This window comes from Schistocerca cancellata, chromosome 1 (assembly GCF_023864275.1).
Source record: "Schistocerca cancellata isolate TAMUIC-IGC-003103 chromosome 1, iqSchCanc2.1, whole genome shotgun sequence".
Taxonomy (NCBI): domain Eukaryota; kingdom Metazoa; phylum Arthropoda; class Insecta; order Orthoptera; family Acrididae; genus Schistocerca; species Schistocerca cancellata.
Genome location: NC_064626.1, coordinates 779,011,254 through 779,037,200, shown reverse-complemented (window position 1 = coordinate 779,037,200; position 25,947 = coordinate 779,011,254). Strand labels below are relative to the sequence as shown.

Sequence of the window (25,947 nt, the reverse complement as noted above, 5' to 3'; positions counted from 1 at the left end):
CAAGTACCTAAAAAAAAGTCTTGCACTTGATTGTGCCTTGCAGGTACTGTTTAACAGCAGCCCATGTCTCCTCAGTGGTGATTGTATGAGCACCTGTTTTCGCATCCTTAAAAACCGATTTGTGATTAATGGTAACTTGGTTAAAATCTTTGTCTCTGAGTCACAAACAATCTGAAATTATTGTTGCACCTGACAAGATATTGACCTTAAATATTTTCCAACAGAACAGCTTTTGAATGGTGAAGCACAACATGGAAAAAAAGAAAAAAAGAACACATTTGTGCATTCCTCTTGGGTAACCCACAAACATCTGTCTCCCTTTCATCTTGCCCCTCTTCCAAACTCCTTTTTGCTGAATTGAGACTCGTCAGTCTTGACAACTTTTCCTTCAACACCAAGTTTCTCGTGCACACTTCAATATAAAGTTTACCACAAAACTGTCTCCAGTCAACCACAGTTTTCTTAGTCAAATCGAGTTCTTGACATATACATTTTGGATATACACTCATAAAGCCACAAGTTAATAAATAGTAGAATGGTGCCAACTTCTAACTTGCTCCCAGAAAATCAGGAATTCTGCATAGAACATTTCAAAAAAATGGTGGCTTTCGGTGCCATCGACAGAAACCTTTGACTCTTTCAGAGTCATTTCTCCATCACTTTAATTCATTTTTATTTGTTGATAATAAAAGCAGCAGACAATGCCACCATGGTGATCCAAATTGCTTAGATCATTCCAGTGCATAGAATGCATTGCCATAATGACTTAAAAATCTCGCAAATAGACAATAATAAACAGCAAACAAGACAAGGGTTTCAGTTTTGTCACTAGAAATAAATGACCTCTTTTTCTCATCTCTCATTGTTTACATGAAAGTGTAAGCCCACTGGCTACATGAAAATGATGTGTTGTCAACCTATGAGCAGTAGAGAAACACCACCATGGCTCCTGCTGGCCTTAATGTGGACTTTAGCTGACAGCATCATATGCAAACACTCTAGGAGGGCTGCTCATACTATCTGCTAAATTGTTTACATAGATTAGGAACAGCAGAGGACCTATAACTTTCCCTTGGAAACCATTGAAATTACTTCTGTTTTTAAGTGTATCTTTGTAAATAATGTTCTTTTAGATACTGTAATTCCATGTTGTTGTTGTTGTGGCCTTCAGTCCTGAGACTGGTTTGATGCAGCTCTCCATGCTACTCTATCCTGTGCAAGCTTCTTCATCTCCCAGTACCTACTGCAACCTACATCCTTCTGAATCTGTATACATTTCTTATCCTGTTTCCCTCTTTCCTTGAACCTCCATGACAGAGAAATACAGAAACTACATGTGTATTGGGAAACCTCTATAAATCAGGAAAAAATTCTCGCTTCTCCAGGTTTGATATTCATAGGCCTATGAACTGAATTGGTGAAGTTTGGTAAGTGATACATCTCTTAGACTGTCTAATGTTGTTTTGTGTCGTTTCTATCGTCCAAAATAGTCAGAGGAGTTAAGTCAAAATCCAGTATGCTTCTGATGATCCACTAACATTTTTCCCCTATTTTATCCATTCAGTATGTCAATGCGTACATACTTATCATTCACACTATATAAAAATAACAAATGTTTAGTTAATGTGCAAATACCCTTCAGTTTAATTCAGCTTGCCTAAAGAACGTAATCAAATAATTATGTCTTCCTTGGGTTAGGTATATAAATATAACACATTTATTCACCTTAACAAATTTTAATATATATTTGAACTCTGGAGTATTTTTTAATTATTTCCCTATTATTATATCTTACCACACTTTCCATAATTGAAATTAACTGAAAAGAGCAGTTCCACATGCTACAATCACATAGTTCACAGACAACACAGTTGTTTGATTAGGGATGAGTGAAGAGGAAACAAGACATCCTTCTTGGCCTTTACACGGAGAATTGTGTCTGTTAACCTGGAAAAGAAACAAAAGGTCCTTTTTCCCATATCTCACCTCATCATCACTAGTCTCAGTACATGTCAAACTGTCATTTAGATCCTTTGGCCACAAACTGTGTGTGCTTTGATTAGACATTACTGCATTTAACTGAGTTTTGCCAAAATGTGTACTAGACTCCCTGAGCCTGTCTGTGTGTCACATGTCTTTACAGTGTAGAAAATGGGAAATAATAGGAAATTCAAAGAGAAATATTAATTTTAAATCATAACGTAATAGCAGATTTTATTGTACTTACAATGAATTTTTTGAGTGGCAGCTCCTTAACCCTGAAAGGAGTGGCCATGGGAGAAATGTAATATCCTAAAGGAGAGCTAGATGTAATTGCAGTAACTCTCTTTAAAGTTACATTTTCTAATAGAAGCATTTCTGTCACAAGGATTTCTTTATGCAAGGATACACAGTATAGAGAATCAGGTGAAATTAATATTTTTATACATAAATACCACCATTACTTACAATGAGCTAATCCTTTGTACTTGTAAGAGAATGGAAATTACTCTTTTGAATATGGTTCAGTGAAAGTAGCTTGTCAAAAGTAATTGAATCTTGGAATTATTTATGTTTTGTATGACAAAAAATACATTTTTATTGATTTACTGCAATATGTCTGAAAAGTGCACATGCAATTACATAGTCCATCTTTATGTTCAGGTACTTTGTTTTGGCTCGTACGGATCCCAATCCTAAGGCATCTGCAGGTAAAGCATTCACTGGATTCATTGTGGAGAGGGATACTCCTGGCTTGACTCCAGGCAGAAAGGTAACACTGTATGCAAATTTGGTACCAATCTTCCTTTAGTAAGAAGTAATTTGCTGCTTGTTAATGTGTCAGTAGTTTCCAGATAATGTTTCTAATAAATTGAGTGTAGATGAAACAAAATTATATAAGACTGTTTGCACGCATTAATCTTTGTTCTGTCTCTAAAAGTTAAAACTCAAGTTGTTTTCTCTGTACTATATGTTCCTGAACTGCCCCATTTATGAGATTATAAGACAAGATTTTTCCATAAATTCATCATTGGACAAATACAAGGTTATCTTGTATTCATAGATAGTTTGGCAGTTGACATCACACGCAGGTTTAATTGGATGATTTCAGAGGGGCAAGCAGGGGTGTAAAGGGAGCAGCTTTACTGGGCTATGATGAACAAGAGCAGCTGAACAGTGAAGGGGCAGCAAAAAGCTCAGTCTGCTTGAATAATATACAGAGCACTTGATATGTGGTACAATAAATGAAACATGGAGTTCAGTAATGGCGTTACAGCTGATGCTGCTACACCACAACCAGTTTACCTTTAATATTGGAAATAAATGATGAAGAAAGCACATTGCATGCCCAAAATGTTGTAATTTCTTCCAGTTTAGCTCTAGGGAGACAAGAGGCCAATACATTCTTGTCTTGGTTTTAAACGTTGTTACATTTTTCACACCGTTACATTAGCATTTGAATTTTATGATGATTATCATGTTAAAAGTAACAGGAGTATTCAGTTTGCTTTCTTGGTGAAAGATTTAAAAACAGTAAATTGAACAATGATGGATGCAAATTACAGCCTTGACTTTGCTGGGATAGTTGAACGCTGGGATAGTTGAACTTAAGAATTGTCTTTTCATGTAGACAGTATGAAACTAATTTTAAGTTATTGGTCAATAATGGAGCAGAGGCCACAAAAATTATGTGACAGGAAAAAAAATTTGTTTCACAGCAGAAAACCTTCATAGGTGGTATCGGATGAAGAATAAATTAAAGAACACCAATTTTACATGCCTAGCTTTCGTGGTACTGATGTAAGGAGGGTTTCATGAATTGCCACAGCATGTTACGCAGTAAGTGCAGGAGAGATTGAATGAAGGCTTCTTCATTACTTTAAGTTAACAGAATGAAGGTGTCAGAAATAGAGAATTGTGCAATAGCAGGCGATGCAGAATTCAAAGTGAGTACTACCTGGTGTGTGATCAAGAGGACTGGGCTTATATACGGTGAAGAAATATTCTAGCTCAGCGACTTCCCACAGCATTTGATGGAAAACTATTTGCAGTTTGGCATTATATAATCAACCTATGGTGGTGGGCAGTGTTGATGAGACACTTGTTTATTTTGATATGCTGTCAGATAGCATATTCTACATGAGTGGTGTTACGTCTTGTTACAAGAAGGTATGCCGATGAAAAGGCCAAAAGAAATCGTTGTGTGTGTTCTGGCAGAAGGTAGAAAGTTGCCCCCAATTTGGTTCTTTGCAGGAAACAACCACTAAAAGAGATGTTACCTGCATGATGTTTTTGTGAACAGTCATTTCAAAGCTCTTTTGTGACCGCTGAACAGAGTGCGACTACAAGCAGACCATACCCTCACTCCAGGAGAAATTTGAAAGGATGAGTGAAGGTCCATGCTGGGACAATGGGTCCTTACTACTTGGAACAGAATCTCGAGTAAATCCATAATACAAGGATTTAAATATTGCTAAACATCTAATGCAATGAAGGCTCAGAAAATGACATCCGTATTTACCTCAGTATAAACAACCCTGAATATAAGGTGACACCTTTTCTTCAAGAGACTCCTTGAGAAAAATTTATTTTTAACCTACTCTGATTAGTCAAAATTAGAAACAGTTTTATTGACAAAATATCTGCCTAAAAAGTTAATGTTATGCCAATTCTGAAATTATATCATTTATTATGTATCTAAATTTTGATGATATAAAGAGAAATAAAATAAACAAAAAGATATAGCTCATAAAGAGAAATAAAATAAACAAAAAGAAATAGGTCACCAGTATATCATTTTTTGTCTCCAGTACCTGTTCTGCTTACTAAGCCTGTCATTGTGAAATCACCACCATCACATCATCATCATCCTAGTTGCACAGCTGCGAAATTTATTACAAATTTTGGTTGTTCCTTCCAAATATGCTGCGATTCCTTGAGGTTGGACATACGGTGCAGTTGTTTTCTTCTGAATACACAGCAGATTTTTCATTTCTTTACTGACATGAGAATGTTACAATATCTCATGCTTCCAAACATGTTATCTGCCCACTGCCCCCTCGTTGGCTGCCTAGAACCAGCAACCAGCAGCCCTCACACTCCCTTTCGCTCCTGTTGTACCTCACAGTGAGTGTCGACAACACTAGTGCATGAAACAAAATTGCACCACTGGCCCTAGTGTAGACCTACCCATCTCCTGCAGAAATATATACTGTTATTATTTGTTCGGTTTTAAAGTCAGTTTAGTTCTGACTAAAAATGGATCCAGACAAACTGCAAATGTTCATAGAAAGCCAAAGTACACAGTGTAGATTTCTGTGGTCAGCAGCACGATGAAATTTACTGTCTGCTCATCACTCCCCACCCCGCATTCATCCTAGTTTTCAGTCAAACCAGTACCAATGTTCCAACCCTTCGGCAGGTGTGTGCTTGAGCAATTGTGACAATATTTTATGGGGTGCAGGCTGCAAGTAACAACAGCAACTAATACAAAGATAAATGATCGCAATCTTGGTTCAGTCCATTTCTTGAACTTTTTCTCATGTCGCAGTCTAGTGACATCCGTTGGTAATGTCTCCGTGGCGGGGCTTGCCACTGTAATTTATTCTCGTGGAAAAAGTTATAATCTGTTTAATATGATTTATTTTGTTTGTCAGGCACTTAATTCTGGATTAATTTTTTTCCTTGTTTCTCTTGAATGGTTAACATATTGTTTGAAAGCTTATTTAAAAGCTGGTTACATTTTTACCGGGTACTTCGAATGAGTTTGTAAGATGATAAAATTTAATATTGTTTCCTCTTGTGTTTCACAAAACTGCCAAATGTTAAGCAGGACAATAGAATGTTTTAGTGGGTAGTTCCTATTCTCTCGTGGATCTTTTGCACTAGCACTGCAAGAGTCAAATGTAATGTGATTGTTCAAGTAAGCTTGACATTATACCAAGCACTTCGGCATATTGGGAAATTTTGAGCCTGTTCAAACACAAGTATTGTTCGCCCAGGCCTATCCTTCAGAATTCTTCACAGTGAATCTGCACATGATCTCAAAAGCTGAAGCTTTGTCTATCAGGGTAAGACAACACCTCTACTAATCTGTTAAACAATGTAGAAATATAATAGAGGGAAACATTCCACGTGGGAAAAATATATCTAAAAACAAAGATGATGTAACTTACCAAACGAAAGCGTTGGCACGTTGATAGACACACGCACACAAACACACACACACACACACACACACACACACACACACACACACAAAATTCAAGCTTTCGCAACCAACAGTTGCTTCGTCAGGAAAGAGGGAAGGATGTGGTTTTAAGGGAGAGGGTAAGGAGTCATTCCAATCCCGGGAGCGGAAAGACTTACCTTAGGGGGGGAAAAGGACAGGTATACACTCGCACGCGCGCGCACACACACACACACACATCCATCCGCACATATACAGACACAATTTTTATGGTTTTCTTTCCACAATATGCCCTACACAGTCATAGAAACCCATGAATCGTACACTTCATTGTATTGTACCTAGGATGATAAGCAGAGATTAGAATTTGTTTGCCACAGTTTTCTTTTAAAAATGTTTTCCATTCAGATGATCGGAACTGTGAGGCATTGTTTGTCAAAATAGAGACTAGTTTAACATTATGCACAAAATAATCATCTCGTAATTCCTTGATCATTATCATGCTGGTAGCTTTTCGCAGTGGGCGTAGCTTGACATATTTCGAGGAAACCCCTTAGATTACAAGTTTACTTTAGCTTTCAATAGTAGGATGAAAGCATCCAGCACTCTCAACTGCCCTGGTTTATCAGGTATCAAATGATATGAATTCCTTGTGTTGTGTAGTTGTGAATAGTGTTTTTCCAATTTCATTGTACATTTCTTGGGTCTAAAATGTGCGTAGCTGACATCTGTATATTTAATTAGTCATCCTCTGCATTTATGGGTGTACACAATCACCATTGATCAGATTGTGCCTGTCCCCTCAGGTATAATACATTCTGATGTTTTGCAATAATAGGTGTGGATCTTCACTTCTAACGGATTGTCACATTTGTCTTAGTTCATCTCAAGGTCTCATCTGTGTCCTGTTTGACTCTTAGTGTTCCTGGATAGCTTTTTAATGTCTTTATGGAGTTCACACAAATTTTGTAAACCGTTGGTTGTGCTGTATTAATTTCTCCTGGATTTTCAGGTAACCATGATAACACATTGAGAATAATAATCTCTTTTCATGGTATATGTTCAACATCCAAGTCATGCTGCTGAAGTGCAAGTGCCCATCTTGTCAGGCAGTCCTGCATGAGTTTACATTTCATTAAAAACAATAAAACTTTGTAGGCTCTCCACACAATGATGTGTCTTCGAAGCAAATGGAATCTGAACTTAATCAAAATCCATGTGATGGCCAATGCTTCTCACTCAGTATTTCCTTTCCCACACCGTTAATGCTTTGCTGGCAAAGGCAGTTGTGCCATGCCACTTCGATCATGGACCTCATACAGGTGAAACAGATGGGATCTGATACCGTATTCAGTACTATCCAAGCCTAAGAAGATGGTTGTCAAATTCGGGTGATGCATAATTTGTGCTAGTAACAAGCCTGAACAAATATCTTCAAAAACTTTTGGCTGCTCCTCTCCGCAGGTCTGTAAGGTGTCCTTTGTTTAGTAGTTTTAATAAATGAGATGACAAAGTAGTGTACAGCAAAGGAGCAATAGCAGTACCCAGTGAATCCCAAATATTCTTTTCAACCATTTTTCACACATCAATACAGAGAAGTTTTCAAAGGTCTTTTATCTTCTATGGATGGGACTCAGTCCCTTCTTTTGTAGTTACATGTCAGAGAAATCTTCTTTACTTCCTTCCAAACTGTGACACTGCCAATCTCTCTTAAATGCACTAAGGACATGACATAAGAGTCAATGTTCCTCCGACGGTGCTGAAACAATTAAAATATCTTAAACAGATGTGGTAATCAAATTAAGTATTTCCAGTTAATGCTTGATAGAGTGCCATCCCAATACCTCACTCAACTTTTCCTTCGATGCTCGACAAGATCCGTTAATTTATTGCGTTTCATTAAACATCTGCTACAGCATCAGTAGTGTCATCCCACATCTTCACGTAATTATCTTCCCCTCAAAACTGTGGAATCACAGCTCTCTCTTCTTCTTTCATGCTAACGAAATCAAGGTTCATGCCTGCATTGCCTTCACAGTCATCATCTACAGTTCCTTGCAAGCAAATATACATCTCTTGTTCCTGGTTATTCATGTAAGCATGTCGTCCTACATAACCTACTCAGCAACATCTTTGTGTCATGCAGTCTGTACCAAAGATAATTCCAATGCTCAAAAAAAGAACAACAAAAACTGCTCAGAATGTCCTTGCAGTATTCAATATTTTACCAGAATTTTTTCTGTGATTGGCCTGCTTTAATTTCCAACTGCTATTACAGTTCTGAGTTGATTTACTGAAAATATCAGGAAATTTATGCGGTTATTGAGTTCAGTTACTGTCCTCATCTCCAAGCTAGAATCTAGTAAGATACTGATATCAATTCCACATACTTCGGCTGTAACAATCTATTTGATAACATCCATAATGTATGTGCGCACAATGCCTCTTTCATCATGTACAATTGCAGATGCATGGGAATAAAAGGGCATGCACAGAAATTTGTGGAAAGAATGCACGTACACATGGGCATTCTCGTATCCACACTTTGTCTCATTGTGCAAACAGTCTGCAACAAATGTTCTTTATTGCTTGGGAGCTTATACTGCATTTATTGTGATATAAGGGCAACAATAAAGGGAAACACAAAAGTGCCTGTAGGTACAGAAATATATAAACAACAGAGGGATGAGAAGTACAAAGTGATGACAATGTTTTTTCTGCAAATTTTGGAAGGTGGTCATGACAAGATTTTAGATTTTCTGCTTGGGAAACTGCAGCGATAAGGCTGACAATAAAATTTTGTTAGCCACTAACTGGCAACTTATAAACTAGTTTGAATTATTTATTCTCTATTTTGAAACAAAGCATTTCAATTCTATCAAGTTTGCCTTGTAATGTGGAATCATTGTAATTTATCATTTGTTTGTTTTTATACCTCCTTCCACTGTAGGAAATGCCTAAGCCTGTAATTCTTAGCATATTTCATTCATATACAATATTACAATTTGTATCTATTAGCATTTGTAAGTACTGCTCTAATGTACAATTATGAGTCATTCCATATCCATGCAGTTCCTTTGACTACTGGAATAAAAGAACACGAATAAATAAATAAAAAAAAGTGATGGTTCCTGAAACTGAGAACCAGGGAGGTTCTTAGTCATTTTGTGAAGGTTAATTTACTTTTAATCATGAAATATGATATATAGATTAGCATAATCATATTCGACAAATTTTTGAATTGCATAGATGCCGGAATCCACTAGAATGGAGGTTGTGTTTTTCAGTTTCATATTTTTTGCTCATCAGTGTGCTTCATTTCTATTTTTAGTAATTTGTTGAGGAGCTACACGTCCCCCATCACTTCTATTGTTCAGACGTCAGACTCCTCAGTTGTTGTGCTGTAAGTCACCATAGCACATATATTCAGCCACAGTTTTCATATACACTTTCATTAAACTTTTGGGTTATTCTTCTCAGTTTTCCTACTTTGAAACTTATGGTATCTTATTGTTTGCAGAAATATGATCAGAAACAATCTAATATGTGATGCTCTGGGCAACATATCTTGAATTTTTATTCAAATAATCTTCAGCAGCGGCATTAGACACAACCTTTTTTCTTTGTCTGTAATGTACAAACTTAAGTGTGCTTCCTTTGATGTCAACAGACATTATTGCACATAAATCGCTTTATAGCTAACCTCAGCATAATACACAATCAAACACATATGGACCCTCACTGCTCATCATCTGGTAAAAAATGCAAAGATTCCAACCAAAGGACGCAAAGATTCCCACTGAAGGCAGGTAGAAATGTGCTTAACACATGGCCTCCTTTTCCAGGAAATTACACATGCACAAATGTGTACGCGTAGTTGCGCTATTGGAAATTTATGTGCATGCACAAAGTTGAACACAAAAAAGGCATCATGTGGACACACCTTTAGAACGTTGTTTGTCTCTGCTTAATAAGTCTTCCATAATGCTGCATCCATTGTCTGTGTGTATCATCCATTTAATTGTAGATGACCTGATGTCCATACATTCGGTTTCAGCATGATTCCCACCAGAAACTAAATTCATTTTTCCTGCAAATCCTGAGCTGGAATTGTATCATCATTTCTTCTGTCTTGTTACGATTGATTGTAAGTCTCGTGATCGTCATTCCTCTGGAATTCACAATATCCCAGTTGTCTGTCACATGGTAGCCTGTGGTTATCATATCTTTGTGGTTAGTTACAATCATTCCACCAATTCAATGCTTTAAAGTTCCCTTCACTACCATATCCATTTTGTGGTGCCTCATTGTCCATTTTTCTCATGTCAGAATGATTGTTCTCATGCTGCCTTTTTTCAGTGTCGAGCTTCGGTTTGATCTGCCTTCAAATATACTTTGTTGATGTGTTTGTATCTTGTGAAAGCTAATCTCACACAGGCATGCAATGGTAATCACTGTATAAGAATGTCAGTAAGTATTGTGTCTTTGACAGGCTCATCTAAATACCAGTTACAGTCACAGTACCTCTGCAAAAATTCACAAATGATACTGTGAATGCAACTGTATGATGGCAGCATCAGTAATTTTGACTTCACCGTACACTGTTCTTCGACAGTCCAAAATTTATTCTGACATTCACTGAAATTATTTTAACTGTCAGCAAGTCACATGCCACACATATGTGCATTGTCTTTCAAACTGCTCACTCATATACCAATTTTTTGTTTCTCAGAATACAGTATTGAGAAAGCATGTGTGAACTGATGTAATCTTCTGTTCAGTTTGAACTTGTTACACTTGAGTGTACCAATAGGGATATCAACAACCAAGCTTTGTGTTGCCCTAATCTTAAACTGACCTTTATTTGTAACCCCCTCCCCAGCATATGGTCATCTAAAGTGAGTTTGCAAGCCTTCAGCTTTTGTGGCTTGGGCCATGCATTGTTTCAATGCCAATTACCATTACAAAGATTGACTGTCCGCACTGTTAACTATCATTTTTTATTGTTATGATCTCCATATTGATTTTACTTTCCACCTAATCAAGAGCAGCTTAAAGAGGTGCATTATCTTCACCGTACTCAATTTTAATTCTTCAACTTCTAATCTGAGTTTGGATTGTTCCCTCATAACTTTATTACACAATTCATAGTGCTTTCTCATGAATATACCAATGAGTACATTTCGTGAGTTTTGTAATGTTTCTCGAAATTCTAGTGCACTCTTTCTGACTTCATTCTCCATGCGATTAGTGTACTATTCAATTTCAGCAGTTTACTGTTTGAGGTCATAATTTGCGCTCAGTCCAGAACCGCGCGACTGCTACGGTCGCAGGTTCGAATCCTGCCTCGGGCATGGATGTGTGTGATGTCCTTAGGTTAGTTAGGTTTAATTAGTTCTAAGTTCTAGGGGACTGATGACCACAGATGTTAAGTCCCATAGTGCTCAGAGCCATTTGAGGTCATAATTTTTCTGCCTGGGATCATTATTTATTGTGTTGACGATCAGTTAGCTTAATTCCACCATTACTGGTACATGGCTAACTGTTGATGCAGCAGCGTCCATTGTTTAGGTGGCTACTGGTACACCAAGTTGGTTGTTCTCAAAATTAAATTACTGTTATTTAACAAAATTCCCAATTCATTTACAGAATTAACATTTATGGTTGAACTGGCCTGCATATTGATATCACTGTGGTTTCATCACTGGTTAGCATCCACTATTAATGGTAGCATGGGTCTGTTATTTCTAAAGTCAATGTATTGGCAGTATATAGTTCACAAAATATCAGTCCTTTTCAACACTGTCTTTACTAAAATAAAGTAACGCTGTGCTGGAATTCTGCACACTCACCATTTATTGTAGTTCTGCTGCATCGGCCATCTCAGAAGATTGCAATGAAATTCTAGTCCCACTACGCATTGCCAGTTGTAAGGCACCCTCTTCCTTTTGCCTTACTGTGTTGAGAATTATATCTCTTCTTGTTGATGATAAATCAAGTGTTAATTAACAGGGTTTGATGATGGATGGATGGATGGGTGAAGTTCAGTAAGTGCATCAGACTAAGATACAACTAGTGATTTATTTGTCAAAGACAGTTATGGAATTGGAATAGTGAAAACGATTCAATTCTGGATGACATTCCGTACACTTGAGCCAAAGATAAATATTCTTCATGTGCACACGGCCGAACACACACTATGGCACCACTTTAACGATGGCTCTTAATGACTTTCTGCTACCTGTTCTGCCTAATGGGTCTGGCCCACTGTGAAAAACAACCATTACTACTCTGTGCAACCAAAAGCAGGCAACGGAATATCTCACTGCTGTGACCGGAAAAGCTTAACTGAACCTTTCTGCAGCTCACAGAGGCTATATTTATTCTCATACTGATAGAGACAGCAATGGGGTCTTCACAACTGTGTGTGTGTGGGGGGGGGGGGGGGGGTTATTGATTATAAAGATGGGTTTGATGGAAAGCTAGTAACATCTTCAGTATTGTCAGTTTGTCTGCCATTGCCTCTGTTGTGTGGTTTGTTCCCAAACTGTGCACCATAAGACCCGGAAACAAAACAGCAGTGCTACAGGGATATTGCAAAAATATTTCAATATTAGGCACGTTCTAAAACAGTAATGGATGCAGAGAGAACAGGTAACAACCATCAACTTATGTACACTATCTATTCAAAGTTGCATGCAGTACAGTTCTCATAAATAAACATAGATACGTGTGTAACATAAATGCTGGTTGCATTAATGGACTTAGTTACACATATCACTGCTTTTGTCTTAAAGGGTGTGATGTCAAAAGCAACAAGAGTGCTTTAAATGTACTGTTTCGTACATATAGAGAATAGCAGAAAAGATGAATCTTTTGGATAACATAGTATACTTTGTGATAGCTTTGAAAAAATAAATGTAGCAAAACCCTTTTTCTGAGGTCCAAGTAAATATATTTCAAAATTAACTAGGAAGGCTTCAGCAGAGAGGAAAAATTAAAACTGTGGGTAAAATTATTGTAAATAGTATAGATAATTGCTTGCCATTGTTGCACTAGTTATCTCCACTAAAGTAGTCTTCGTACGATATGAAATCTGTATTTTTTTAACATCGCAACTTGCCAAGTCGTTCAAAAAATACTGTCAAGCAGATAATATGTACAAATTTCTATGGAATTGAAGACTCCTGTAGATTTGCAGCTGCATCTAAATTTTCTCGTTTAGAACAAAATTTTATCAAGCTGTCATGCAACAGCACACTAAAAACAATATTCAGCTGTATGGAACTTATTGATTTTCATGCGATATTGCAGTGCTTGTGTTATTCTAAATTATAATGCAGTGTTCCTTTGGACATGCATGTGTGTCCGAAGGAACAGTGCATCGTAATTTGGATTGACACAGGCACTGCAATGTTCTATTTATCTGCTGACACTGGGCAAACGACTTTCAAGTAAAATGTCTCTGCTGTACGGGAATATACATAATGGATAGACAAGTAAAGGTTGTAGACACATGGTTGATAACGTATGGAAGTTCAGGTTTGGCCGTGAGGTGTGCTTGGATAGCCAAATGTTAAGGCAACCGCTCATTATAAGTGTGAAATCGGGTTTGAGTCCCAGTCCGGCACAAATTTTCATTGTCATCATTCCATTATACAGCTGATGGTTGTCCATATTTGCCACTGCAGATACATTTAATGTACTACTGATTTTGTCATATCACACTAAAGTTTACTAATTTTTGCGATTTGGGGGGGGGGGGGGGTCTGGACACCCTCAAGCCTATGTATAGTCTCCACTCGTCTCTCCCCTTCATTTCCACTGTCTCCTCTCTGTTCCGCTCCCACTGCTACTATATCCATCCATCTCTTTTACCGCCACTATCTCTCACCGATCATCACTGTCTGCTCTCTCTCTGACTTCCACTGTTACTGTCTTCCTCCAGCTCTGTCTCTCTATCGCTGCCAGTTTCTCTCTTCCACCATCACTGTCTCCTCTCTCGTCCACCATCACTGTCTCTCAGCTACTCATTTCCAGCACAAAAAAGCGTGAATCTGTTCGCATGACAAATTTTTAGTGAGGAAAGCAGAGTGAGGATTGTGGCAGCTTGTTCCCCATTTTTCTGTCAGTCTTCTAAAGAGGTGCATATTCACCTTTTTTGTGCTCCAACAGGAGCATTTTTCAGCTGGTTCTATTCTTTTACCTGTTACATGAGGTATGCTGTTTATGTTGAATGAATTGTGTATGTGAGTAAAGTTTTGGCAGTTTATTTACATACTTAGACACATTTACATACTTTGATACATTTAAACGACAAATAAATGCGCATAATATAAGCTTAACACATCCAACCCAAGTTCACTTTATGCTACTTTACATAAAAATGGACCTCATTTTTAGTCTATATCTGCAGTGTACCAAAAAATGTTGTGTTTGATTTGCAACTACAAAAGATTTCATATGACAACATATTTTTTGTAAGGTGGCACCATCAAATAATTTCTAGGCCTAGACAGCTTGTATATGTGTGAAGTGGCCATTATACAGAGGCAGTTTCTCATGAAGTTTTATTCGTGAAAAATGGCAACTAAAAACATAGTTCGATGACCTCAGAACACTTGCAATGATCCCAGAAACCTTGCCACATGTTCACCACGCTAGTTCAAACTCTTAATGCTTCTGTCAGGATGTTATGTGCATAAGTGCGTTAGCTTTAACCCTTGGATCTTTGTAACAGATAACAATGCCAAAAAAAGTTTCAAAATTTCCTGAGACCATCATCTTAAGAACATATGATAAAAATTTAGACATTTACAGAAGTGGCAATGCCAGTTGGTACTTTCAAAATCATGGCTTGTAGAGTTTTCTCAGGAACTGCCCTTGAACAAATGGTGCATTTATTAGCCATCAAAGGTACAAACAAGGCCACACTTAATGTGAAAGAAACAACCAATTTGCTCAGTTTTTCTGGGCTGAAGGAAGCATGTACTTTTTAAATTTTCACCATGTGCAGTAGGATAGCTACAGTATACCTGTCCTTTCGACAGGTATTCAAATCTCCATAATCAGTTGAATCAAAGATATGACCCCATGAAAAATAACATTTTCGTGCACATCTTTTTGGAACATACATTAATGTGCATGTGCCGATTATATTACTGATAACGCTGTTCAGTAAATTGTGTGTGAATTTAAAATATGTGTTTCATTAATGGTGCACCTTCATCTACATGTATGTACAGACTCCTCAAGCCATTGTATAGTGCATGGCGAAGGGTATCTTGTATTACTACTACTCATTTCCTTTCCTGTTCCACTACAGAGCAATGAAAAATTGGCTGGCTGTATGCCTCTGTATTAGCCCTAATTTGTCCTGTCTTCATGATCCTTAGGTGAAATTTATGTTGTCTGTAGTAGAGTCGCTCTGCAGTCAATTTCAAATGCTGGTTCGTTTAGCGAAAAGAACATTCACCCACTGGGATTCCCATTTGAGTTCATGAAGCAGCTCCGTAATACTCGCCCACCTGCTGGTAACAAATCCAGTAGCACTCATCTGAATTGCTTTGCTGCCTTCCTTCTATCCAACATTGTGGGGATCCCAAACACTCGAGCAATATTCAAGAATGGATCGCACTGGTGTTCTGTATGCAGTCGCCTTTACAGAGGTGAACCACACTTTCCTAAAATGCTCCCAGTAAGGCAAAGTTGATCATTTGTCTTCCCTACTACCATCTGTACATGCTCATTCCATTTCATATTGCTTTGCAGCATTACATCTAGATATTTAACTGTTGCGGCTGTCAGGCAGCACACTACTACTTGTGTATTCGAATTTGTTTCTTTGTTTTTTCTACTCATCTGCATCATCCTACATTTCTCTAAATTTAGATATAGCTGCCATTCAACACAGCAGCTAGAAATTTTGGCTTTCATTTTGCATCTTCCTACAGTCACTCAACTTTGACACCTTTCCATACACCACAAAATCATCAGCAAACAGCTGCAGACTGGTGCTTACCTTGTCCAGCAGATTGCTTATGTACACAGTGAATAAGAGTGGTCCTATCACACTGCTGGAGCACTTCTGATGATATCCTTGTCTCTGATGAACAGTCACCATCGAAGACAACATTTGGGTTCTATTACTCAAGAAATCTCAGAGCCACTCAATTATCTGGGGACTGATTTTGTATGCTTGTACTTTAGACAACAGTCTGCAGTGGGGCACTGTGTCAAAAACTTTTCAGAAATCTAGGAATGTGGAACCTGGCTGTTGCCCTTTGTCCATGACTTACAGGATATTGTGCACAGAAAGGGCAATCAGAATTTCGCACAAGCGGTACTTCCTAAATCTGTGCAGATTTGTGGACAGAAGCTTTTCCATCTCAAGGAAATTTACTGAGAATGTATTAAAGAATTCTGCAACAAACCGATGTTCTGTTACCTTTCTTATATGCAGGAGTCACCTGCACTTTTTTTTTCAATTGCTTGGGACTTTGTGTTGGACGAGTGATTCATGATAAATGCAAGCTAAGTAAGAGGCCAATGCCATAGAGTAATCTCTGTAAAACTGAATTGGAATTCTGTCTGAAGTTAGCAACTTATTTGTTTCCAACTCCTTCAGCTGCTCATCTATGCCAGCGATACCTTTTACTGTGTCAGGCACAGGTTTTTGTGATGGTCAAACAATGATATGTTTGTATGATCCTCCTGCTTGAATGATTTCTTAAACAAATAATTCAAAACTTTAGCTTTCCCCTTCCTTTCTTCTATTTCCACACCAGACTGGTCAACAAGTGGAAGCCTTCTATCTGCTTAGCGATTTTATGTAGACCAGAGTTTTCTCATGTTCTCGGCAGTATCTTTTGGTAATGTAAGGCAGTGGTAATTGTTGTATGCATTGCCGCATCTTTTACAGATGCACAAATTTCTACTAACTTTTGCTGTTGTAATTTGCATGTTCTTTTTTAAACTGAGAGTGCAGCAGTCTTTGGTTGCTCAGCATTTTCTGAATTCTGTTACTAAAACACTGTGGGTCTTTTCTTTTCTTAATCCATCGACTCAGCACATTCTTCTCAACTGCACAAATTACAAACTGTTTAAACTTTGTCCACAACCATCATGTTGGAATTAAATGATGTCCATTCATTGTCTAAGTGGGATACTAGCAACTGGTTATCTATTCTTTCTAGCAAGATTATTCTCCTATCCCTGTTGATTGATCTATTAAACATTAGTAACTTCTGCAACTGTGATATCATGATCACAAATTCCCACCTCTGTTCTGACACTGTCGCAAGGTCAGACCGTTTGTATCTAAAAGCTTTAAAATACTTTCATTGTGTGTGGGCTGTTGAAGTAGATGCTCAAGATGTTTTTGGAACATGTGTTCAGAACTACTTCACTAGACTGTCTGTCTGTACGATCTGCAATGTGGGTTACGATTGCACAATTTTCGTGCTACTGAGCACAGACTTATCTTTGAATGATTCTGACACTGTCACAGGTGATCAGCAAACTTGTTGATTCCATTTTATAATTGTGGCTGCAGGGTGCAGATATTATAGTCAGTTTCAATGGAGTGTGTCTTTGTACTAGAGTCCCACATCCTGTATCCATGGGAATACTGGTGAAAATGTTTGACAGTTGGTTGACTGAACTTATTAGGCATGCCACCACATAAGCTTTTTCCCTTCTGTATTATGAACAGACTGATGCCATAACGCTGGGGGCATAGTCCACTATTTTCTGTTTAGACAAATCTATGCACAATGTTGTTTTATCAATACATGAACAATGTGTTTATAATGTGGTTACATGGAATGGAAAAAATTTCATGGAACATTGAAAAATATAAAATTCACACTGAACTATATAAAGGGGACCAGTTACCTTTCATCAACATCTTAGATACATCAATGGATCATCGTGTATATGGACAACCCACAAATGCTGACCTCTAACTCTGAACCTCGAGCAGTCACCCAATTTGGTGCTGAAAACTTCAATGCTGTCAGACAAACAGTGCCTTCCAGAAGAATCAGAATACCCACAAATAGCTTTCCAAAGGAATGGGCAATCAGATTCACAAATTTTTGAAAAGCTTCAGTAAATTTAACAATGCTGAGAAAGTGGTTGAGACTGAGGCTGAGACCGAGAAAGAGAAGCCAGGTATTACTTGTCTGCCTTATGCTGACCCAGTCTTTGGAAAGATCTGTAGACTTCTATGGAAATATGGCGTGCAGTTATTTTGCTACTTTTCTTTGTAATTTTAAAGATAATCTGGGTCTTCTTAATCTGAGTATGTACTACATTCCATGTAGGTGTGGCATGTGTTGTATGGGGCAGACTATTAGAACAGTCATGGAGGTGTGCAATGAACATGAGGGACGTGCCTAACTGAAGCAATTATGCAAATCAGTTTTGGAGAGCATTGCCTTGAATATAATAGGAAATGAATTGATGTGAGGCAAATATTGTGGTGGAAATACTAAGTTTCTGGGCCAGTGTAATTAAGGAATCTATTGAAATAAAGATAACAGAAAATTAATAAATCGGGAATTTCCAATTTAAAGAAGGCTTGGGATCAAGCACTCATTTTTTTTTTTTTTTAAAGATCTTGCTGGTCATCTGATCCATCAGAACTGGAAAACTCTGAGAAAATGTGTGTTTCATGGAACAATAGTGCAAACACTTGAAAAATGAGAATCAAACTGTGTATTGGGAACAGGGAGTCTAACTTGAATACATATAGCAGCAAAGCTCCAACAATGGCTTGAGTGAGTACACATAACAGCACAGCTTGCAGCACCTGAAAATGATGACTAGGTTCATTGTCAAAATATTGTAGTGCATAAAATGGAACAAACAACTCAGCTGGACACCTGAAAGTGCACCATGAATCAGTCACATCGAGGATACCTCTAAGATTATAAATGTTCAATTTATCATTATATTTTCAAACTATCCTAACTGCAGCAGCTGTGTTTGTTCCAGGAACCAAATTAGTTTGGGAACTACTGGTTTACATTCTAGCAATTTCATCACATGAATGAGCTGCATAACCATCAAATGTAAAGTCTAAGTAATAGAACTGAGATGAAGTGCTGAGAAAATTGTAAAATATTTACATTTTTCTTTAGATAAAAAACTTGTAATTAAGAGAGAACAGGTTCGAGTTAAGATGGCAAACCAATAAAAATGCAGGTATTGAGGTGAAAATTGCTGTGCAAATTTATAAGTCTGGCATGTGAAATAGCAGATTTTATGTCACATGTGTCGCCTTGAAATCGATGTATGTAAACCACATCCCATTGTCTTGTTTACCAAACCACTGAATTTTGTTTGCATGAAGTTGTCATGTTTTGAAAATGAATTTGTGTTTCATTATTCAGAGATTTACGAAGTATCCCTCACTTACCAAAATTTAAATTGAAAAAGTGATTCTTTGAACACTGAGAGTTGAATTTTGAAAGAACAATATATTGCTATGGCTGATAATAGGATGTGAATCCATAAAAGTTTTCAATCCTAATAAAATGGAGCTCTTCTATAATTTATTTCCCTCAGAAATGGACTGTGCTGAGGGAGACGTAGAATTTTTAACTCATTTCAGAAGCATCAAATTCAAGTTAAGAAAAGAAAAAGGAAGTACAAGTTACTGGAATATAACTGTTCTAGGAAAATCAGCTGTTATGAAATAGACATGTTAACTGGACTAGTTTTGTGCAGAAGTGGGCGACTTCCATTATATGAAATGTAGCATAGTCTGGACAAAGAAAATTGTCGTAGAGATTTCTCTCAATTCATCTAAGCCTTCTGTTCTATGAATAACAGTACTCTGATACAAATTAGAAATTTGTTTTATGAGAGGAGTGCACTTGATTTCTTAAATTCTTATCTTTGCAATAGAAGAATGCAATGTGCCAAACTACGTTATAAAAATGAAAGGCAGATCCTAAAACTGAAATCATCATGTCAAATCCCCAGTAGATCTCATAGAATGAGGCAGTCATTGGCAATTTTCTTTGTATATATTAATGAAGTAATGTAGCTACAAATCTTGAAGGAGTGAATATTGCTGTTGATACTAGCTGGCGCTGTACAGAACAGTTAGCAGTGTAAAATAATGAGGAGAATTTCGGTCTTGTTATAGAAGACCTGGGCGTACGTAGACCTGTACTGAATAATGACAAAATAACTGTCCCCCCCATGAACCATGGACCTTGCCGTTGGTGGGGAGGCTTGCGTGCCTCGGCGATACAGATAGCCGTACCGTAGGTACAACCACTATGGAGGGGTTAAGAGGCCAGACAAACGTGTGGTTCCTGAAGAGGGGCAGCAGCCTTTTCAGTAGTTGCAAGGGAAACAGTCTGGATGATTGACTGATCTGGCCTTGTAACAATAACCAAAACGGCCTTGCTGTGCTGGTGCCGTAATTTTTCCCGAGGGCATGCAGCTTTACTGTATGATTAAATGATGATGGCGTCCTCTTGGGTAAAATATTCCGGAGGTAAAATAGTGTCCCCCATTTGGATCTCCGGGTGGGGACTACTCAAGAGGATGTCGTTATCAGGAGAAAGAAAACTGGCGTTCTACGGATCTGAGCTTGGAATGTAAGATCCCTTAATCGGGCAGGTAGGTTAGAAAATTTAAAAAGAGAAATGGATAGGTTAAAGTTATATATAGTGGGAATTAGTGAAGTTCGGTGGCAGGAGGAACAAGACTTCTGGTCAGGCGAATACAGGGTTATAAACACAAAATCAAATAGGGGTAATGCAGGAGTAGGTTTAATAATGAATAGGAAAATAGGAATGCGGGTAAGCTACTACAAAAAGCATAGTGAACGCATTATTGTGGCCAAGATAGGTACGAAGCCCACACCTACTACAGTAGTACAAGTTTATATGCCAACTAGCTCTGCAGATGACGAAGAAATTGAAGAAATGTATGATGAAATAAAAGAAATTACTCAGATAGTGAAGGGAGATGAAAATTTAATAGTCATGGGTGACTGGAATTCGAGTGTAGGAAAAGGGAGAGAAGGAAACGTAGTATGTGAATATGGATTGGGGCTAAGAAATGAAAGAGGAAGTCGCCTCGTAGAATTTTGCACAGAGCACAACTTAATCATAGCTAACACTTGGTTTAAGAATCATGAAAGAAGGTTGTATACGTGGAAGAACCCTGGAGATACTAAAAGGTATCAGATAGATTATATAATGGTAAGACAGAGATTTAGGAACCAGGTTTTAAATTGTAAGACATTCCCAGGGGCAGATGTGGACTCTGACCACAATCTATTGGTTATGACCTGTAGATTAAAAATGAAGAAACTGCAAAAAGGTGGGAATTTAAGGAGATGGGACCTGGATAAACTGAATCAACCAGAGGTTGTACAGAGTTTCAGGGAGAGCATAAGGGAACAATTGACAGGAATGGGGGAAAGAAATACAGTAGAAGAAGAATGGGTAGCTTTGAGGGATGAAGTAGTGAGGGCAGCAGACAATCAAGTAGGTAAAAAGACGAGGGATAGTAGAAATCCTTGGGTAACAGAAGAAATATTGAATTTAATTGATGAAAGGAGAAAATATAAAAATGCAGTAAATGAAGCAGGCAAAAAGGAATACAAATGTCTCAAAAATGAGATCGACAGGAAGTGCAAAATGGCTAATCAGGGATGGCTATAGCACAAATGTAAGGATGTAGAGGCTTATCTCACTAGGGGTAAGATAGATACTGCCTACAGGAAAATTAAAGAGACCTTTGGAGAAAAGATAACCACTTGTATGAATATCAGGAGCTCAGATGGGAACCCAGTTCTAAGCAAAGAAGGGAAAGCAGAAAGGTGGAAGGAGTATATAGAGGGTCTCTACAAGGGCGATGTACTTGAGGATAATATTATGGAAATGGAAGAGAATGTAGATGATGTTGAAATGGGAGATATGATACTGCGTGAAGAGTTTGACAGAGCACTGAAAGACCTGAGTCGAAACAAGGCCCCCGGAGTAGACAACATTCCATTGGAACTACTGATGGCCTTGGGAGATCCAGTCCTGACTAAACTCTACCATCTGGTGAGCAAGATGTATGAAACAGGCGGAATACCATCAGACTTCAAGAAGAATATAATAATTCCAATCCCAAAGAAAGCAGGTGTTGACAGATGTGAAAATTACCGAACAATCAGTTAAATAAGCCACAGCTGCAAAATACTAACACGAATTCTTTACAGACGAATTGAAAAACTAGTAGAAGCCGACCTCGGGGAAGATCAGTTAGGATTCCGTAGAAATACTGGAACACTTGAGGCAATACTGACCTTACGACTTACCTTAGAAGAAAGATTAAGGAAAGGCAAATGTACGTTTATAGCATTTGTAGACTTAGAGAAAGCTTTTGACAATATTGACTGGAATACTCTCTTTCAAATTCTAAAGGCGGCAGGGGTAAAATACGGGGAGCGAAAGGCTATTTACAATTTGTACAGAAACCAGATGGCAGTTATAAGAGTCGAGGGACATGAAAGGGAAGCAGTGGTTGGGAAGGGAGTAAGACAGGGTTGTAGCATCTCCCCGATGTTATTCAATCTGTATATTGAGCAAGCAGTAAAGGAAACAAAAGAAAAATTCAGAGTAGGTATTAAAATCCATGGAGAAGAAATAAAAACTTTGAGGTTCGCCGATGACATTGTAATTCTGTCAGAGACAGCAAAGGACTTGGAAGAGCAGTTGAATGGAATGGACAGTGTCTTGAAAGGAGTATATAAGATGAACATCAACAAAAGCAAAACGAGGATAATGGAATGTAGTCGAATTAAGTCGGGTGATGCTGAGGGAATTAGATTAGGAAATGAGACACTTAAAGTAGTAAAGAAGTTTTGCTATTTGGGGAGCAAAATAACTGATGATGGTCGAAGTAGAGAAGATATAAAATGTAGACTGGCAGTGGCAAGGAAAGCGTTTCTGAAGAAGAAAAATTTGTTAACATCGAGTATAGGTTTAAGTGTCAGGAAGTCGTTTCTGAAAGTATTTGTATGGAGTGTAGCCATGTATGGAAATGAAACATGGACGATAAATAGTTTGGACAAGAAGAGAGTAGAAGCTTTCGAAATGTGGTGCTACAGAAGAATGCTGAAGATTAGATGGGTAGATCACATAACTAATGATCAGGTATTGAATAGAATTGGGGAGAAGAGGAGCTTGTGGCACAACTTGACCAGAAGAAGGGATCGGTTGGTAGGACATGTTCTGAGGCATCAAGGGATCACCAATTTAGTATTGGAGGGCAGCGTGGAGGGTAAAAATCATAGAGGGAGACCAAGAGATGAATACACTAAGCAGATTCAGAAGGATGTAGGCTGCAGTAGGTACTGGGAGATAAAGAATCTTGCACAGGATAGAGTAGCATGGAGAGCTGCAGCAAACCAGTCTCAGGACTGAAGACCACAACAACAACAACTGTTACAAAGCTTTGTTTAATTGTAATCCATCCCAGCCACACGTAAATGCTGTACTACTGTTTTAAGTGGAAAATCTGACACACACACACACACACACACACACACACACACACACACACACACACACCACTCTTTTTAGGAGGCATCATGATGGATGAGTATCTTAAAGAACGTAACAAGTACATATTTAAACTTATCATCTGCTTTATTTACTTACTAAAAGTTTTAATAACACCTGTTGTAAAACAAATCTACTACAGATTAATCTACTCACATCCACCGTATGGAATTGAGATTTGAGCTGGGTCACATGCACTCAACTTGGTTTATAGGGAATCCAGACTCCAGAAGAGATTAGGTAGAATAGTTACCTGTGTAAATAAATATCAGTTCTGCAGGAACTGTTTCATGAAATATAATTTACTATCGATTAATTCTGTGTATGTTCTTAAGTTAATGATCTACATAAGAGAATATAGAAAAGAGTGCGAGTAGAAAGAGACATTCATCATTCAAGTACATAAAACAGAGATAGAGATACAAATGATACTGAGTAACAAGAGCTGAAGATCACAGCCCACTTGCTGTCACAAAACATTTAACAGGTTTCCAAATGATAAACTGAAATTCCATTGTTCTACAGGAGATCTGAACTCTTTGTTACCTATCCGCTTTCAGTATATTGGATGTAGTAAATAATTATTTAAGGGTACATTGTATGTGAAATTTGTTGAAATTTGACATTTTCTGTTTTCTACTCCATAATGTACTTTGAACTTTCCTGAACATTTTGGTATATAATACATTAAAATCAGACAGTTGTGAGACCTTCAAATAATATTTTGATTGTTGACGTGTGACTGTCAAATTTCACAGCTACGCATATACTGCCACAGTTGAGCAGTCATATCTTGGGAACTACACAGCCTGGAAGGCTGTGAATTGCTTTTTGTGCCTACTGCTATGTCTCAGAAGTTGGCATTACGAATAAACAAATCAGTCCTTTGTTTCTGATAGTAGTTTTTGTTGAAAGTAGTGTGATTATCAGCTATTGTTGTAATAAGCTAATTCCTATTGCTTTTTATACGTAAATAAAATGACTAAGCATCAAAGAAACTTCAAGAAATGCAAATTTGCGGGTAACAGATATGTGAGCAGTTCCTTTCATCGAATATCAACCGATGAAAAGCCATGTCATGCTTTGTGTCCACCTCCACCAAACACTTGGTATAAATATAGGCAAGCTGAAATTTCTGGCACCCTGCATGAATTTACACATAAAAATTCTCTTCCTTTGGCAGTAATGCAGGCAATCAAACCTATTTACAGAGATTTGGCAGACCCTGAGCTACTAAAGAAGTGTTTACATGGGAAGACCCAGAATGTGAATGAGTCCCTCAATAATGTTGTGTGGTGTGCCTAAAATGTATTTAAATAAAATATGGAGTTTCAGTCTTCGATTGCTATTCTTTATTTTCAATTACCGGTTTCGGGCTAGCTGCCCATCTTCAGATCATATGTTGTAGTTACAGAGTAACTTGTCCATACAGAACACACAGTTCACTGTCATTATGACAGTGAACTGTGTGTTCTGTACGGACAAGTGACAGTGAACTGTGTGTTCTGTACGGACAAGTTACTCTGTAACTACAACATATGATCTGAAGATGGGCAGCTAGCCCGAAACCGGTAATTGAAAATAAAGAATAGCGATCGAAGACTGAAACTCCATATTTTACTTAATGAACGATCGCGGAATTCCCAGTGAGACAACTATGTCTAGTTTTGATAAAATGTATTTGTTGGCCTTATGACTCTAAAGTTAGCAGTGTCTGATGCTGTAATAACTTTTAATGGTGGAACTATGAAAGACTTACAGTTATGGAGAAGTTAGGGGTAAGATTTGGACAGAACACAGCTAAAGCACTTCATGTACGTGAAGCAGAGTTAGCTGCTGAGCAAATGACAAAAGAAGCAAGAAAGAAAAGGAGGAAGCAAGCACTGGGCTGTTATGACACTGAAGAAGACTCAGACTATGGGCAAGGGCAATTCTAGTGCATAAAAGACGCAGAAATGTAAGTCCGTATAAGAATTTGTGATGAAAAAAGTTTTAAACTTCAGTATAACCACATTTTTTGCAATAAGTTACCTGTTTTCTAAAAAAAATACTGATGGTAGAGACATGAAATTTTCACAGCATGCAAAGTGTGAAATTCAACACACACAGAACTAGAATAATTAAAATATCCTTAGTTGTTTTTTTTTATGTTCATTTATTTACAAAATTCTGTCAAAAAATTGAGTTTGAAAAAAA

At 37.7% G+C, this 25,947-nt stretch overlaps 1 protein-coding gene across 1 annotated transcript in view; it reads left to right on the top strand.

Moving 5' to 3' along the window:
• Positions 1-25,947, top strand: part of LOC126187414 (probable medium-chain specific acyl-CoA dehydrogenase, mitochondrial) — an 88,254-nt gene that overhangs the window by 43,005 nt on the left and 19,302 nt on the right. Inside the window, exon 7 of the mRNA XM_049928486.1 lies at positions 2,644-2,752. Within this exon, the coding sequence (XP_049784443.1) occupies positions 2,644-2,752 (109 nt within the window). The remainder of the gene's footprint in view (positions 1-2,643; positions 2,753-25,947) is intronic.